This window comes from Hemiscyllium ocellatum, chromosome 17, assembly GCF_020745735.1.
Source record: "Hemiscyllium ocellatum isolate sHemOce1 chromosome 17, sHemOce1.pat.X.cur, whole genome shotgun sequence".
Taxonomy (NCBI): Eukaryota; Metazoa; Chordata; class Chondrichthyes; order Orectolobiformes; family Hemiscylliidae; genus Hemiscyllium; species Hemiscyllium ocellatum.
Window position 1 is genome coordinate 26650424 of NC_083417.1, and position 15495 is coordinate 26665918.

General features: G+C 39.4%; 1 protein-coding gene across 1 annotated transcript in view; it reads left to right on the plus strand.

Moving 5' to 3' along the window:
- LOC132824059 (kinectin-like) overlaps positions 1–15495 on the plus strand; it is a 337358-nt gene that overhangs the window by 276998 nt on the left and 44865 nt on the right. The window contains exons 8-9 of the mRNA XM_060838325.1: positions 2851–2997; positions 9539–9628. Coding sequence (XP_060694308.1) covers positions 2851–2997; positions 9539–9628 — 237 coding nt within the window. The remainder of the gene's footprint in view (positions 1–2850; positions 2998–9538; positions 9629–15495) is intronic.

The window sequence follows — 15495 nt, forward strand, 5'->3', positions numbered from 1 at the left end:
TCTAAACTGGAGAAAGGCCAATTTTGATGGTATTAAGCAAGAACTTTCAAAAGCTGATTGGTGGCAGCTGTTCACAGGTAAAGGGATGGCTGGAAAATGGGAAGCCTTCAGAAATGAGATAACAAGAGTTCAGAGACAGTACATTACTGTTACGATGAAAGGAAAGACTGGTAGGTACAGTGAATGCTGGATGACTGGAGAAATTGAGATTTTGGTTAAGAAAAGGAAGGAAGCATATATAGACAGCAGTATAGACAGCAGAGCCCGCGTGAATCCTTCAGAGTATATGGGCAGTAGGAGTGTACTTAAGAGGGAAGTCAGGAGGGTAAAAAGGGGGCATGAGATAGCCTTGGTAGATAGGTTTAAGGAGAATCTAAAGGAATTTTATAAATGCATTAAGGACAAAAGGATAACTAGGGATAGAATTGGGCCCCTCAAAGATCACACAAGGTAGCTATGTTTGGAGTGGGGGGAGATATTAAATGAGTATTTTGCATCAGTGCTTACTGTGAAAAAATACATGGAAGATAGAGAATGTGGGGAAATAGATGGTGACATCTTGAAAATATCTATGTTACAGAGTTATGATTTGGAGGTGCCACTGTTGGACTGGGGTGGACAAAATTTAAAATCACACAACACAAGCTTATAGTCCAACAGGTTTAGTAGCTTTCGAGGTGCTGGCTGTTCATCAGGCGGTTGTGGAACATGACCATACGACTCAGAATTTATAGCAAAAGAGTTACAGTGTTATGGAGTTGTAATGATATATTAAACAACTTTAGTTAAAAATCACACAGCACCAGGTTATAGTTCTTAAATAAATTTAGATTAAATCTTTCATCTTTTAGAATGGTGGTTTAGGTTCTTTAATATGTTATTTCCAGCGTTACATTCTCAAGGTGGTGTCAGCTTATCTAATAATAGGTGTCATCTTAGCTCAGACAATGCATTAAATGTGTGAAGGTAAAGTCTGTACCAATGTTGAGTCAATTATTTTTTCTGAAGTGGGGCTTACAGAACCTTACATAGCTTTATTTAGTTTTTGAGCAAAATAAAATACAATTCTGCAAATACAAATATGACAGAGGTGAAGGTGCTGGATGTCTTGAAAAGTATAAAAGTGGATAAATTGCCAGGACCTGATCAGGTGTACCCTAGACCTCTGTGGGAAGCTAGGGAAGTGATTGCTGGGTGCCTTACTGAGATATTTGCATGATCGATAGTCAAAGGTGAGGTGCCGGAAAACTGGAGATTGGCTAATGTGATGCCACTATTTAAGAAAGATGGTAAGGAATGGCCATGGAGCTATAGACCAGTGAGCCTGACATCGGTGATGGGCAAATTGTTGAAGGGAATCCTGACGGACAGGATTTACATGTATTTGGAAAGGCAAGGACTGATTAGGGATAGTCAGCATGGTTTTGTGCATGGAAAATTATGTCTCACGAACTTTATTGAGTTTTTTGAAAAAGTAACAAAGAGGATTGATGGGGGCATGGATCTATATGGACTTCAGTAAGGTGTTTGACAAGGTTCCTCATGGGATACTGGTAAGCAAGGTTGGATCTCATGAAATACAGGGAGAACTAGCCAAATGGATACAGAAGGTAAAAGACAGAGGGTGGTGGTGAGGGTTGCTTTTCAGACTGAAGGCCTGTGACTAGTGGAGTGCCACAAGGATTGGTGCTGGGTCCACTACATTTTGTCATTTATATAAATGATTTGGATGTGAATATAGGAGGTATGGTTAGTAAGTTTGCAGATGATACCAAAATTGGAAGTGTAGTGGACAGCGAAGAACGTTACCTCAGAGTACAAGGGATCTTGATCAAGGGTCAATGGGCTGAGGAGTGGCAGATAGAGTTTAATTTATGTAAATGTGAGGTGCTACATTTTGGACAATTGGATCAGAGCAGGACTTACACACTTAATGGTAAGGTCCTGGGGAGTGTTGCTGAACAAAGATACCTTGGTTCATAGTTCCTTGAAAGTGGAGTCACAGGTAGATAGTATAGGCATTTGGTATACTCTCCTTTGTTGGTCAGTGTATTGAGTACAGGAGTTGGGAGGTCATGTTGCTGCTGTTCAGGACATTGATTAGGCCACTGTTGGAATATTCCGTGCAATTCTAGTCTCCCTCCAATCGGACAAATATTGCGAAACTTGAAAGGGTTCAGAAGAGATTGACAAGGATGTTGCCAGGGTTGGAGGATTTGAGCTGTAGCTGTATAGGCTGGGGCTGTTTTCTCTGGAATGTCAGAGGCTGAGGGGTGACCTTATAGAGGTTTTTAAAATCATGAGGGGCATGGAGAGACAAGATCCCTTCCAAGTCTCACACCACCCTGTTGTGCAAATCTATTGCTTTTTGTTTATTGTCTCTGGTTGAAAGTCTTAGACCTCCCTAGTTAACAGTACTATGAGTGTACTTGCACTACGTGGATTGTAATGGTTCAGGAAAAAATACATTCTCAGCACTTTCTCAAGGGCAGTTAGAAATGAGCAGTAAGTAGTTGTCTTGCCAGCCACACCCACACTCCGTAATGAAAAATTATGATTGACAACAGCCAAGGAGCAACAGCTGGTCAAAAGCAAGGTGTTATTTTTGTTGGGTGTCAGAGCTGAAGTAGAAAAGTAGTGAATAGAGTAAATTATTTAAAATATTATACTCTAATTGTGAAAATATAAGATATATTAGCTACTGTCAAGAAATGAAAGGAAAAAATTAAAAGAGTTTTCTTTAGTTGCAACTACATACAATGGCTAATGTTTGGTGGATGTGTTGTTGTAAGGACTTTATTTTATCTAAAGTAAGTTTTGCTTCCAATCACTTGTTTCTGATTATTGTAGGTCATTGAAAAGGAACAAAAAATTCAAGATTTACAAGACACCATAACTGAACTGCATAATGAAATGGCTGTAAAAGATTCAGAAAATCTAAATCAGCTTCAGGATATACACCACCTGGAGAGCAAGGTCATAGCCTTGAAACAAGAGGTATGATTCTTGTTCAGGAAAGTTAGAAAATGTCTTTTTATCTTATAGTTTTAAAATAGGATTTATGATTTTTTAATTATTAAATAAGGCCTTCATTACAAAATTACTTTGAAAATATTGTTTCATTAGGATTTGTTAAATCTTTCTCCCAGAGTTTTGAAAAATCCTTCAGTTTGCTCATTTATGGTTTTTGTTTTATGGTTATAGGCTTTTCCTCTCCTGAAATTGTTTATCCTATGGATCACATGATACTTATCTTTAAAAGCAGTTCGTCATTGTTCATGTGTCTGTTTCTTTACGAGATCATAAAAAATTTTTTATTTTTTCACATATTTTATTCCCATCACAGCAAAGCAAAACAAATATTTGACTTGGTAAAATATATAGAGATGCACATTAGAGTTTTCATTTTAAAAGCATAACTGATATTAAAACTGCTGACTTTTCTAAATGTTGTCTATTAATCTCTTCAGATTTTGTAGCTACAAACAAGGGTTTGGGAATCAGACTATGATCCCACTGGTGCCGGTACTGTGTAAGCCCTTAAAATGAAATAATGAACTCTTCCAGTCAGCTCTGGCACAGGTTGTGCAGTTTATGCTGACTGGCTCCTGCCATGTGTGCAGCAGACTGATGCAGAGTGGGTAGGTTGTGCTTCAGTTGGGCAAATTGATACAACATTCTGCCACATTAAACCACGCAAGCCTAGTTAACCTTCTTTCCTAGTCACGCTCAATTCTAGATTCAGCACTTCACCAACTAGCATGATTGAAATGATCATCCATCCATTTACCAGTTGAAATCCAATTAGAACCCTAGAAACGAAGAAAACAGGAGTGGACTATTTGGCCCTTTGAGCCTGCTCTGCCATTCAATGTGATCATGGCTGACTTTCCAATTCAGTACCTTCTTTCAGATTTCTCCCCATTTCCTTTGGTTCCTTTCGCCCTAAGAACTATATGTAACTCCTTTTTGGAAACATTCATTGTTTTGGTATCAACTGTTTTTTGTGGCAGAGAATTCAACAGACTCACCACTCTTTAGGTGAAAACATTTCTCCTGATTGTTCATCTCTCCTCATTGACAGTTGACTTACTGTTAATGACACAACCATTTATGGAAGTACAGTATTTCATAATGTTCTTGACGCAGCTTTGCTATATGTAAAATTTTAAAAGGAAGGGTGTGGCATTGTTATGTTAAGAGAAAACCTGCTTTAATTATGAGCGATTTGTGCTTTAGTATGATGGAAATAGTGCTCAGGCAGCAGAAAAGGCAAGTGGTTTCCAAATGGAGAAGGTGAAGGCTGATGGTCAATGGAACACTCTACCCACCATAGGTCTTGAGAGAGCACTCCACCCCTATCTCAACTAGGAGCAGTTCGTGAGGCACTTGTGTTTTAACAAGCAGAAGGTGACTGATTGAACCACCTCCTGCAAACCAGATGCAACCTCACATCAGAGCGAAGATAGCACTTCAGTGGCTGTCAAGTTTACTGTTCCCTCAATTTCTATGCCGGTAGATCCAGATTAATAGTGCTTGACTGTGTCGGCAACGGTGCAAAGGATTCTGATTAATTCTGAGCTATATGCTGAGTGACAGGTTGTTCTGGGAATGGCACATAGTAGGATGGGGCTAAGTGACCTTTGTTAAGTACGGTGAGAAAACTTGCATCATTGTGGAAATCCCTCCAAAAAACTCAACAAACTCAGAGTTGGGCAAAAATAACATAAGGTATAGCCCTTAGGCTGTGATTCCCATAAAACATCATGTTATCATCAAGGTCACTCTGTTGTCCCCCACTTTTCACTTGACCTGTTACAGATCAATATTTTTTTTAGCTAAATTTCTGAAATAAAAGCCCTCCAACAAATAAACGTTTCTAACAAAATTCCGGAAACTGTTACAAAACAGAATTAACCACGTTTCTATATACCTCACCAATTTATTTTGCTCCCTGTTCTAATATTCCTAAGCTAGTGCTTCCCATTGTTGATGCACTGTGATGCTTGAAAATTGCTGTGATTCATGTGGGAATGGGATGAAACTATAGTGAGGTGAAACAATAGGATACTTGTGAGAGTTGGTGAGGATGGAATGGGAGAGGGCAAGCTACTAAGTCCATAGAATTTTCGAGTGAAAAACACGTACTTTTCAAGGACAATGCCATAGTTTAAAAAAAATGAAATTACTTAAATGGGACATTCATTAGAACATAAGAACTAGGAGCAGGAGGAGATAGTCCAGCCCTTTGAACCTACTCCTCCATATAATGCAAATTACAACAGACCTTATCTCATCCTCAACTCTACTATTCTGCCTGTTCCCTAGAACTTTTTAATCTATTACTAATTAAAAATCTGCCTATCTCTTCCTTAAATTTACTAATGTCTCAACACCCACCACATTCTGGGGTAGTGAATTCCACAGATTCATGACCATTTTAGAGAAATAACCCCTCCTCATCTCTGTCATAAATCTGCTATCCCTTTTCCTAACAATCTCTCATTCAGATTGCCCCACATGAGGAAACATCTGCTCTAAATTCACTTTGTCAATTCTCTTTGCATTTTATGTATTTCAACTAGATCTTCTCTCATTTTTGTAAACTCTAGAAAGTTTAAATCTAAACTACTCAATCTCTCTTCATAAGACATACCCTCATCTCTGGAATCAATCCAGTTAACTTCCTCTGAACTGTTTCCAATGCAAATACAGCCTTCCTCAAATAAGAGGACCAAAGTTTTATGCAGTATTCCAGGTGTGGTCTCACTAATGTCTTGTACCATTGCAGCAACACTTTCCTACCTTTATACTCTATTCCTTTAGCAATAAATGCTAAAAAATCCATTTGCTTTCCTTGAGAAAGTATATTCCTGTAATGGTGACAGGGAAGGCTGGTAGGTATAGGGAATGCTGGATGACGAAAGATGTTGAGGGTTTGGTGAAGGAAAAGAAGGAAGCATATGTCAGGTATAGACAGGATAGATCAAGTGAACCCTTAGAAGAGTATAAAGAAAGTAGGAGTATACTTAAGAGGGAAATCAGGAGGGCAAAATGGGGACATGAGATAGCACTGGCAAATAGAATTAAGGAGAATCCAAAGGACTTTTACAAATATATTAAGGACTAAAGGGTAACTAGGGAGACAATAGGGCCCCTCAAAAATCAGCATGTTTTGCATCAGTATTGACTGTGGAGAAGCATATGGAAGATATAGACTACAGGGAAATAGATGGTGACATCTTGCAAAATGTCCAGATTACAGAGGAGGAAGTGCTGGATGTCTTGAAACGGTTAAAAGTGATAAATCCCCAGGACCTGATCAGGTGTACCGGAGAACTCTGTGGGAAGCTCGGGAAGTGATTGCTGGGCCTCTTGCTGAGATATTTGTATCATCGATAGACACAGGTGAGGTGCTGGAAGACTGGAGGTTGGCAAACGTGGTGCCACTGTTTAAGAAGGGCGGTAAAGACAAGCCAGGGAACTATAGACCGGTGAGCCTGACCTCGGTGGTGGGCAAATTGTAGGAGGGAATCCTGAGGGACAGGATGTACATGTATTTGGAAAGGCAAGGACCGATTCGGATAGTCAACATGGCTTTGTGCATGGAAAATCATATCTCACAACCTTGACTGAGTTTTTTGAAGAAGTAACAAACAAGATTGATGAGGGAAGAGCAGTAGATGTAATCTACATGGACTTCAGTAAGGCGTTCAACAAAGTTCCCCGTGGGAGACTGATTAGCAAGGTTAGATCTCCTGAAATAAAGGGAGAACTAGCCATTTGGATACAGAACTGGCTCAAAGGTAGAAGACAGAGGGTAGTGGCGGAGGGTTGTCTTCCAAACTGGAGGCCTGTGACCAGTGGAGTGCCACAAGGATTGGTGCTGGGTCCTCTACTTTTTGTCATTTACATAAATGATTTGGATGCGAGCATAAGAAGTATCGTTAGTAAATTTGCAGATGACACTAAAATTGGAGGTGAAGTGGACAGCGAAGAGGGTTACCTCGGATTGCAACAGGATCTGGACAAGATGGGCCAATGGGCTGAGAAGTGGCAGATGGAGTTTAATTCAGATAAATGCAAGGTGCTGCATTTTGGGAAAGCAAATCTTAGCAGGACTTATACACTTAATGGTAAGGTCCTAGGGAGTGTTGCTGAACAAAGAGACCTTGGAGTGCAGGTTCATAGCTCCTTGAAAGTGGAGTCACAGGTAGATAGGACAATGAAGAAGGCGTTTGTTATGCTTTCCTTTATTGGTCAGAGTATTGAGTACAGGAGTTGGGAGGTCATGTTGCGGCTATACAGGACATTGATTAGGCCACTGTTGGAATATTGCGTGCAGTTCTGGTCTCCTTCCTATCAGAAAGATGTTGTGAAACTTGAAAGGGTTCAGAAAAGATTTCCAAGGTTTTTGGCAGTGTTGGAGGATCTGAGCTACAAGGAGAGGCTGAACAGGCTGGGGCTGTTTTCCCTGGAGCGTCGGAGGCTGAGGGGTGACCTTATAGAGTTTTACAAAATTATGAGAGGCATGGATAGGATAAATAGACAAAGTTTTTTTCCCTGGGATCGGGGAGTCCAGAACTAGAGGGCATAGGTTTAGGGTGAGAGGGGAAAGATATAAAAGAGACCTAAGGGGCAACTTTTTCACGCAGAGAGTGGTACGTGTATGGAATGAGCTGCCAGAGGATGTGGTGGAGGCTGGTACAATTGCAACATTTAAGTGGCATTTGGATGGGTATATGAATCGGAAGGGTTTGAAGGGATATGGGCTGGTTGCTGGCAGGTGGGAGTAGATTGGATTGGGATATCTGGTCGGCCGAAGGATCTGTTTCCATGCTGCACTTCTCTATGACTCTGTGACTAATACATGCTGTACACGCATACTAGTTTTCTGTAATTCATACACAATGATATCCAGACCCTTTTGTCCCAACGCATTATGAAATTACTCTGCACTTAGACAATAAGTTTAGCTATTAGCATTCAGTGGGGGTTTCATGCCAGCCATTACTGCCTTGGAGCTTGCAACCTCAAAATTTTGGCTGGCAACCCCAATGGGGGTTGCAAGCAACAGTTTAGGAAGCCCTGTCCTAAGCAGGCTATTCTTGTAATTCCAGAACCATAAAGTGATTTCAGCACAGATGGATGCAGCTTGACTCTTCATTTCCATAATAAAATAAAGAACCGTGTGTGTTGGAGGTCTGAAACAAAAGCAGACATTGCTGGAGAAACTCAGCAGGTCTGGGAGCATCTGAGGGGAGAAAACAAAGTTGATGTTTCGAGTCCATGACTCTTCACCAGAACAGTTCCAATGAAGAGTTATGGACTCAAAACATGAACTCTGTTTTCTCCCCACAGGCGCTGCCAGACCTGCTGAGTTTCTCCAGCAATTTCTGTTTATCTTCCCTTCATTTCCACGTTAATGCTCAGCCAAGGTATGCGGTTAATTCCAGGCCCTGCAAATATTTTCTCTTCAGGTGTTTATATCCAACTTCTTTTTAAAAACAATGATTGAATTTGCCTCCACTACACTGTCAGACAGTATATTCTGTATCCGAACCTCCCACTGTCTAAATTATTCCTCATGTTCCCATGGATCTTTTGCTAATCACCTTAATTCACTTTTCCTCTGCTGATTTTCACTGGTAAAGACTGAAGATGGCTTTACTGAATGACTTCAAGCAACTGAGAGCCTTGATGTCCAAGTTTTGGACTGGACAGGATTGTTACATTTGTACCCTTGCAAAGGGATTCCATGCCTAGCAGTCTTGATGGAAACATAAACGATTGGGACACAATAGTCTGGAACCAAAGCTCTGCCCTGCCTTGGGAAGGCTACCATGACCACAATATTGAACAGTTTTAGGCCATAGTCACCTTTAAAAGTGAGCAACAGCAATCTTCGGCAACTCCTGCTAAAGATGGTAGGAAAACAGATCATAGAGTAACAGAATGAGCAAGCCTTTTGATAAGGAAAACACAATGAGTTAAGCAATAGGGTACCAAAAATTTTGTTTCCTGTGTTTGTAAATGAATGCATTATGTTTTTACATTTGGGAGACCTCTTTACATTGTAGGTAATTTCTCTTTATTTGCAGAAGATCACTGATATGAAAGTTGGCTGCTAAGGGATTGACTGTTCTGAATGCAATAATCAGTAAAATATCATAATCATACTTGTCTACAAATGCAGGTTTTCTGTCACTTTGAACTAATCCTACAAGGTTGTTCAGATTGGCTACTAGGTGAAACCTTTAAGGAGGTTCCAAAAATGAGGCTGCTGTTTTTAGAGGAATCAATGACCTCGTTCTTAATTAAAAATCAAGTGAGCAGTCATGTTGGTGATCAAATCCAAATACAATAATAAAACTGATTTTGTGAATGCATGTTTTCTAATATAGTATTGATTCCTAAATCGGAATAATTCCAATTAAACACCAATGAGAATGTTTTTATCTTTATTTAAGATAGTACTTCATATATCTTCTTTTTAATCTTTAAAACTTGTAATCAGTTCGGTTGATTTCCTCTCTAGGTATGGCGATCAGAGGAGGCTTTTACCCAACTGAAGAAAGACTTGGAAGAAGTTCGACTTGGTCCAAACAGCGGTTTAAAAGATACATATGTAAGTGTTTGGTTACAGCTCCTTTCTATAGTTGAGCAGCTCCGTGTTTAAAATTCAGCATGTCTGTTAACCTTTCTAGTATATGAAATAATCAAATTTATTTGAATTAAGGCATTTTAAGGCATTTAGAAGTTTCTCTTCAAGATGGAATCTGAATAATTTCAAAAGAACCAAAAAGAATATGTTATGAATCTCAAAGCAACTATATTATAAACTATATTATAAAAGGATTAAGATATAACTTTTCTCCAGTAATAATATCAAAGTCAAAAATCACACGACACAAAGTTATATTCTAACAGATTTATTTGAAAACACAAGCTTTCAGAGCCTCACTCCTTCTTCAGGTTCTAATGAGAGAGGGAGACCTTAGACACAGAATTTATAAGTAAAAGATTAAAGGGTCATATAACTGATGCGAATTAATTGAACACACCTAAGATGGCTGTTAAATCTTTAATCAGTTAGAACAGATGTGCAGGTTTTGATTAACTAACATGGTGGACTCTCCCTCTTTATGGGCATTTAAACGGGCATTGGATAGACATATGGAGGATAGCGGGCTAGTGTAGGTTAGGTGGGCTTGGATTGGCGCAACATCGAGGGCCGAAGGGCCTGTACTGCGCTGTATTTTTCTATGTTCTATAAGTCATTACCCTGAGATACTTTAGGTTTTATCAGTATAAAAGAGGTGACGTCACAGGTCAGACAATGCATTTAAGTGAATTTTGAGAAGATTTCTAGCTTAGGTTGAGGTTTTGGATGTAGGTTTGCTCACTGAGCTGAAAGGTTCATTTCCAGACATTTCATTACCTTACTAGGTAACATCTTCAGTGGGCCTCAGGCGAAGCAATGCTGAAAATTCATGCTTTCTATTTATATGTTTGAGTTTCTTTGGGTTGGTGATGTCATTTCCTGTGGAGATGTTATTTCCTGTGGTGAAGTCACGTCCTGTTCTTTTTCTCAGGGGATTGTAGATGGCATCTAACTCGATGTGTTTGTTGATAGAGTTCTGGTTGGAATGCCATGCTTCTAGGAATTCTTGTGCGTGTCTTTGTTTGGCTTGTCCTAGGATGGGTGTGTTGTCCCAGTCGAATTGATGTTCTTCCTCATCTGTATGTCAGGATACTAGTAAAAGAGAATCATGTCTTTTTGTAGCTAGTTGGTGTTCATGCATACTGGTGGCTAGTTTTCTGCCTGTTTGTCCAATGTGGTGTTTGTTACAGACCTTGCTGATATCATTTACAAAATACCGTGCAAGGACTGTAGCAAACAGTTTCAACATTTTCAACAACCACTCAAGATGTTACCTAGTAGGGTAACAAAATGTCTGGAAATGAACCTTTCAGCTCAGCAAGCAAACCTACGTCCAAAATGCATTTTAGGTTTGAGATCTTGTTTAGAGTTCGTCTGTGTCTTAACCTGGAGTTAGATTGGTTTTATTTCCAAAGTAGGAATTTATAAATGTCACATTGACTGACTGCCGACAGTTTGGGTGCTTTTTGAACAAAATATAATGTATCTGCAAATGATTGCTATAGTTTAAGCATGTGATTGCTATAATTAAGGTAGTTGGTTCTATAGAAGGTAATTAGTTTTCTTTCGAGTTCTCAGTAGTTTCTGCTAACAGCTGACAAGAGTTCTGCTGAAACCTTGTATGGTCAGAATTCAATTTGCCAACCTCTAATTCCAGTCGACCTGCCCAGTTCCAGTCTTATCCCATTGAAGTCAGCCAATTTAATTTTCTCACATGTCATTCTCCACTATCATCCTGAACCTTATGATACAATATCACTGTCTCCTAAATGTTTCCCAACTGCCACTTTGTCCATCTCATTTCCAAGAACCAGTGTATCTTTTCATGCTGGACTAGAAAAATTGATTGTGTGTCTGTTATTGCCACAACATCAAAATTCCAGAGGGCAATCTATGCCTGTAACTCCCCAATCTTATTTACTATGTTCCTTGTATATATGGCATGGTGGCACAGCGGTTAGCACTGCTGCCTCACAGTGCCAGAGACCTGGGGTTCAATTCTAGCCTCGGGCAACTGTCTGTGTGGAGTTTGCACATTCTCCCCGTGTCTGTGTGGGTTTGCTCCGGTTTCCTCCCACAGTCCAAAAATGTGCCAGTTAGGTGAATTGGTCATGCTAAATTGCCTGTAGTGTTAGGGGCAGGGGTAAATGTAGGGGAATGGGTCTGGGTGGGTTGCTCTTCAGAGGGTCGATGTGGACTTATTGGTCTGAAGGACCTGTTTCCCCACTGTAAGTAATCTAATCTACTACTACTATACTATACATGCACAATAATCCTGATTTCGACTTAATTTTTTTCTTCCTTACTCTGACTTCACCTACTAAGGAGGTAATCGCATTGGAGGCAGTTCAGCTAAGGTTTATAAGATTAATTTCAGAAATGAAAGGCTTGTCTTTCAAGGATAGATTGAGAAGTTTAGGCTTATACTCTCTACAGTTCAGAAGAATGAGAGGAGATCTAATTTGAGGTATATAATTTGGGATTTGGGCAGCATGGTGGCTCAGTGGTTAGCATGGGTGGCACGGTGGCTCAGTGGATAGCACTGCTGCCTCACACAGCGCCAGGGACCCGAGTTCGATTCATGCCTCGGGTGACTGTCTGTGTGGAGTTTACACATTCTCCTTGTGTCTGCGTGGGTGCTCCGGTTTCCTCTCACAATCCAAAAATATGTAGGTCAGGTGAATTGGTAATGCCAAATTGCCCATTGTGTTAGATGCTTTGGCAGGGGTAAATATAGGATAGGGGAATGGGTCTGGGTGGGTTACTCTTCGGAGGGTCGGTGTGGACTTGTTGGGCTGAAGGGTCTGTTTCCATACTGTAGGGAATCTAATCAGGTGATAAAGTGGATGAACAAAGCAAAGATAGAGCAGGTGGAATGAGAGGTCATAGCTTTAGGTGAAGTGGTGAAGATTTAAAACACAGATGAAGGGGAATTACTCCTCTCAAAGCATCATCAATGTGTGGAACTCCACTCCAGATTTAGATGGATGCCAGACACTGAATAACCATAAGGGGGAGATAGACTGATTTTTAATCAGTGAAGGGTTAAAGGATTATGGGGAACCAGCAGAAAAATAATGAGACCAAGATGAGATCAACCTTGATCATATTAAATGGTGGAGAAGGCATGAAACACTGAGTTCCCTATTGCTACTCCTAGTTCTGAAGTTCTTATATAACAACAGAAATTGCTGGAGAAACTCAGCAGGTCTGACAATATCTGTGGAGAGAAAGCAGAGTTAATGTTTCAAGTCCAGTGACCTTTCTCCAAAATTGTTCTGAAAGATGGTCACTGGACCCCTCGTTCCCTCCATCGATACCAGGCCTCAATATATAGATAATAGAATCCCTAGTGTGGAAACAGACCTTCAGCCCAACAAGTCCACACCAATCCTCTGAAGAGTATCCTACCCAAACCCATTCCCCAATACTGTCCATTTTTCCTAACTAACACATCTCTGAACACTGTGGACAATTTAGCATGGCCAATTCACCTAACCTGCACATCTTTGGATTGTGGGAGGAAACTGGAGCACCCAGAAGAATCCCACGCAGACACGAGGAGAACGTGCCCACTCCACACAGTCAGCCAAGGCTGGAATCAAACCCATGTCCCTAGTGCTGTGAGGCAGCAGTGCTAACCACTGAGCCACCATGCCACCCTAGTAACATATTGCACAGCATTTTAACATATCATTGCTAAGATGTGGCCTGTCCACCTTGTACAGGTTCCACCTGCTCTAGAACCTCTCCCAATGCCTCAGAAATTTGATGCCCTCCCTCCTATAGCCATATAACACCTTGTACATAATATCACTTGTTGAAAGGCTCATTTATTCTTTTGTTTTCTCCAGGATTGAATATTCAAATGCACTCTTTAGTGATCTCCCACAGTTCATTAACTTGAGGCCTCCAAAGCTCAGCTGTTTGTGTCTTACCCTTTGTTTACTGACTTACATTCACAATTGGTATTGATTTTTTAAAATTTAATTCTTGTTGTCAACTCTTCATCATTCTCCATCTCGAAAATCTCTTTCAACCTTGCAACCCTACGAGACATCTGCCCTCCTCTAACTCTGAACTCTTGTGCATTCCTGATGTTAATCACTTGCACACTTGTGCTGTGCCTTCAGTTGCCTAGAACATCAAGATCTGGAAGACCCTTCCTCCATGTCTGCTTCTATACCTCCCTTTTCTTCAATATCCATAAAACGTATCTCTTTGACCAAGCTTATGAACAAATATCTCCTTCCATGGCTTGATGTCACACTTTGTTTGACAATACTATTTTGAAGGATTGAAGTATGTTTCATTATTTCAATGGCACTGTATAAATATAGTTTTTCTAGTTCACTTAAACTAATGTAAAATGAAATTATGTTAATTTGGTATGCTCCGTCATCCTCAGAATCTATTTAGTCACTTCTTGCACAGAACTTAGCGACATTTTATTTACCATAATGTTTGAGTTTTGGATATATCTATCCATTTAAGTTGGATAATATTTGTTGACATTTTTCCTACTACTTAAAGCATTGTTAGAACAAAAATACAAGTATCAGATCCTATTAGCACATTGATTCAGGTGTGTGTTGCCTGTGATATGAAGAAAATCTGCACCAGATTGTATTTGTGCTATTTCATTACTTGTACCACCTGCATATTCAAGCCACGATACGGTCACCACTCTGAGTTATTTGTATAATTGTTCTTAATTTTTACTTACTCCCGCTGAAGTTGGAATCAGTAATTCAATATAATCCCTTTCAAAGAAATTATCTATCTGACTAAATTTTGTGAACCTTAGAATTTTTTTTACCCTTTTGTACCTATTACAGATAGCTACATACAGTACATGGTAATATTTACGAAGCCCTAACAGATTTAAGTAAAAACAGTTGCAGAAAGGATCCTTCATTGACAGGCAGCACAACAATATCTCTTTTTTTCTAGATTTTTACATTTTGTAGGTTTTGATGGAGTCAAGGACATAAGGTTACATTTTCCATTTTAAAATGTGCCTTTAAAAGCTGTTTGCAGCTTGATATATGAAATTGCATGATATTTATATATAAATTGGAAGCAGTGGTGAGTAAATCTCATTTGTGATTTACTTGAGTTTGGGTTTGGGGAATTCAGTAGAAAACTGAGGTTTGGATGCAAGTTTTATGCATTTTTAAATTTCAATCAGACATTGCTAATTTTCTTCTATTTCTATGCTGTTTGTGATATTTTGCATTGAATTACTTTACTTCTCAGCACAATAAACATGACTGCAGTTTATGAAAATTAATTTAATGAAATAAATTTAACTTATAGTTGACAATCAACACATACATGGGAGTTGAATTGGAATTCAATACCCTTAACCAGAAACAAGGTGATGATTTGAATAGTCATGAGAATTTGGGTAAACTTGTTTTGCAGTCAGACTATATACACCATTGATTCTAAATACCCAAAGATGTTCAAGAAGGTATGTTTAAAATTTAAAGATTTTTCCTATAATGCTCCAATGCATCCCCATTACACAAATTAATAAATCATTACTTCTTTCAAGAGCTTATCATGAAATGCCGTAATATTCCTTAACACATAAACATTGGAGCAGGAGTTTGCCATTCATCTCAAACCTGCATTCCATTCTTGATCATGGCTGACCATCCATCTCAATGCCATTTTCCCATATTATCCTCATATGCCTTGATGTCATTGCTATCTATTTATAAGCACGAATGTTTGATTAGTGATCTACATCGTGGGAGATGAAAATGATAAAAATGCATAATATCAGTGTTATGGTTTTGTTTTACAAGAAATTTCATGTTTCT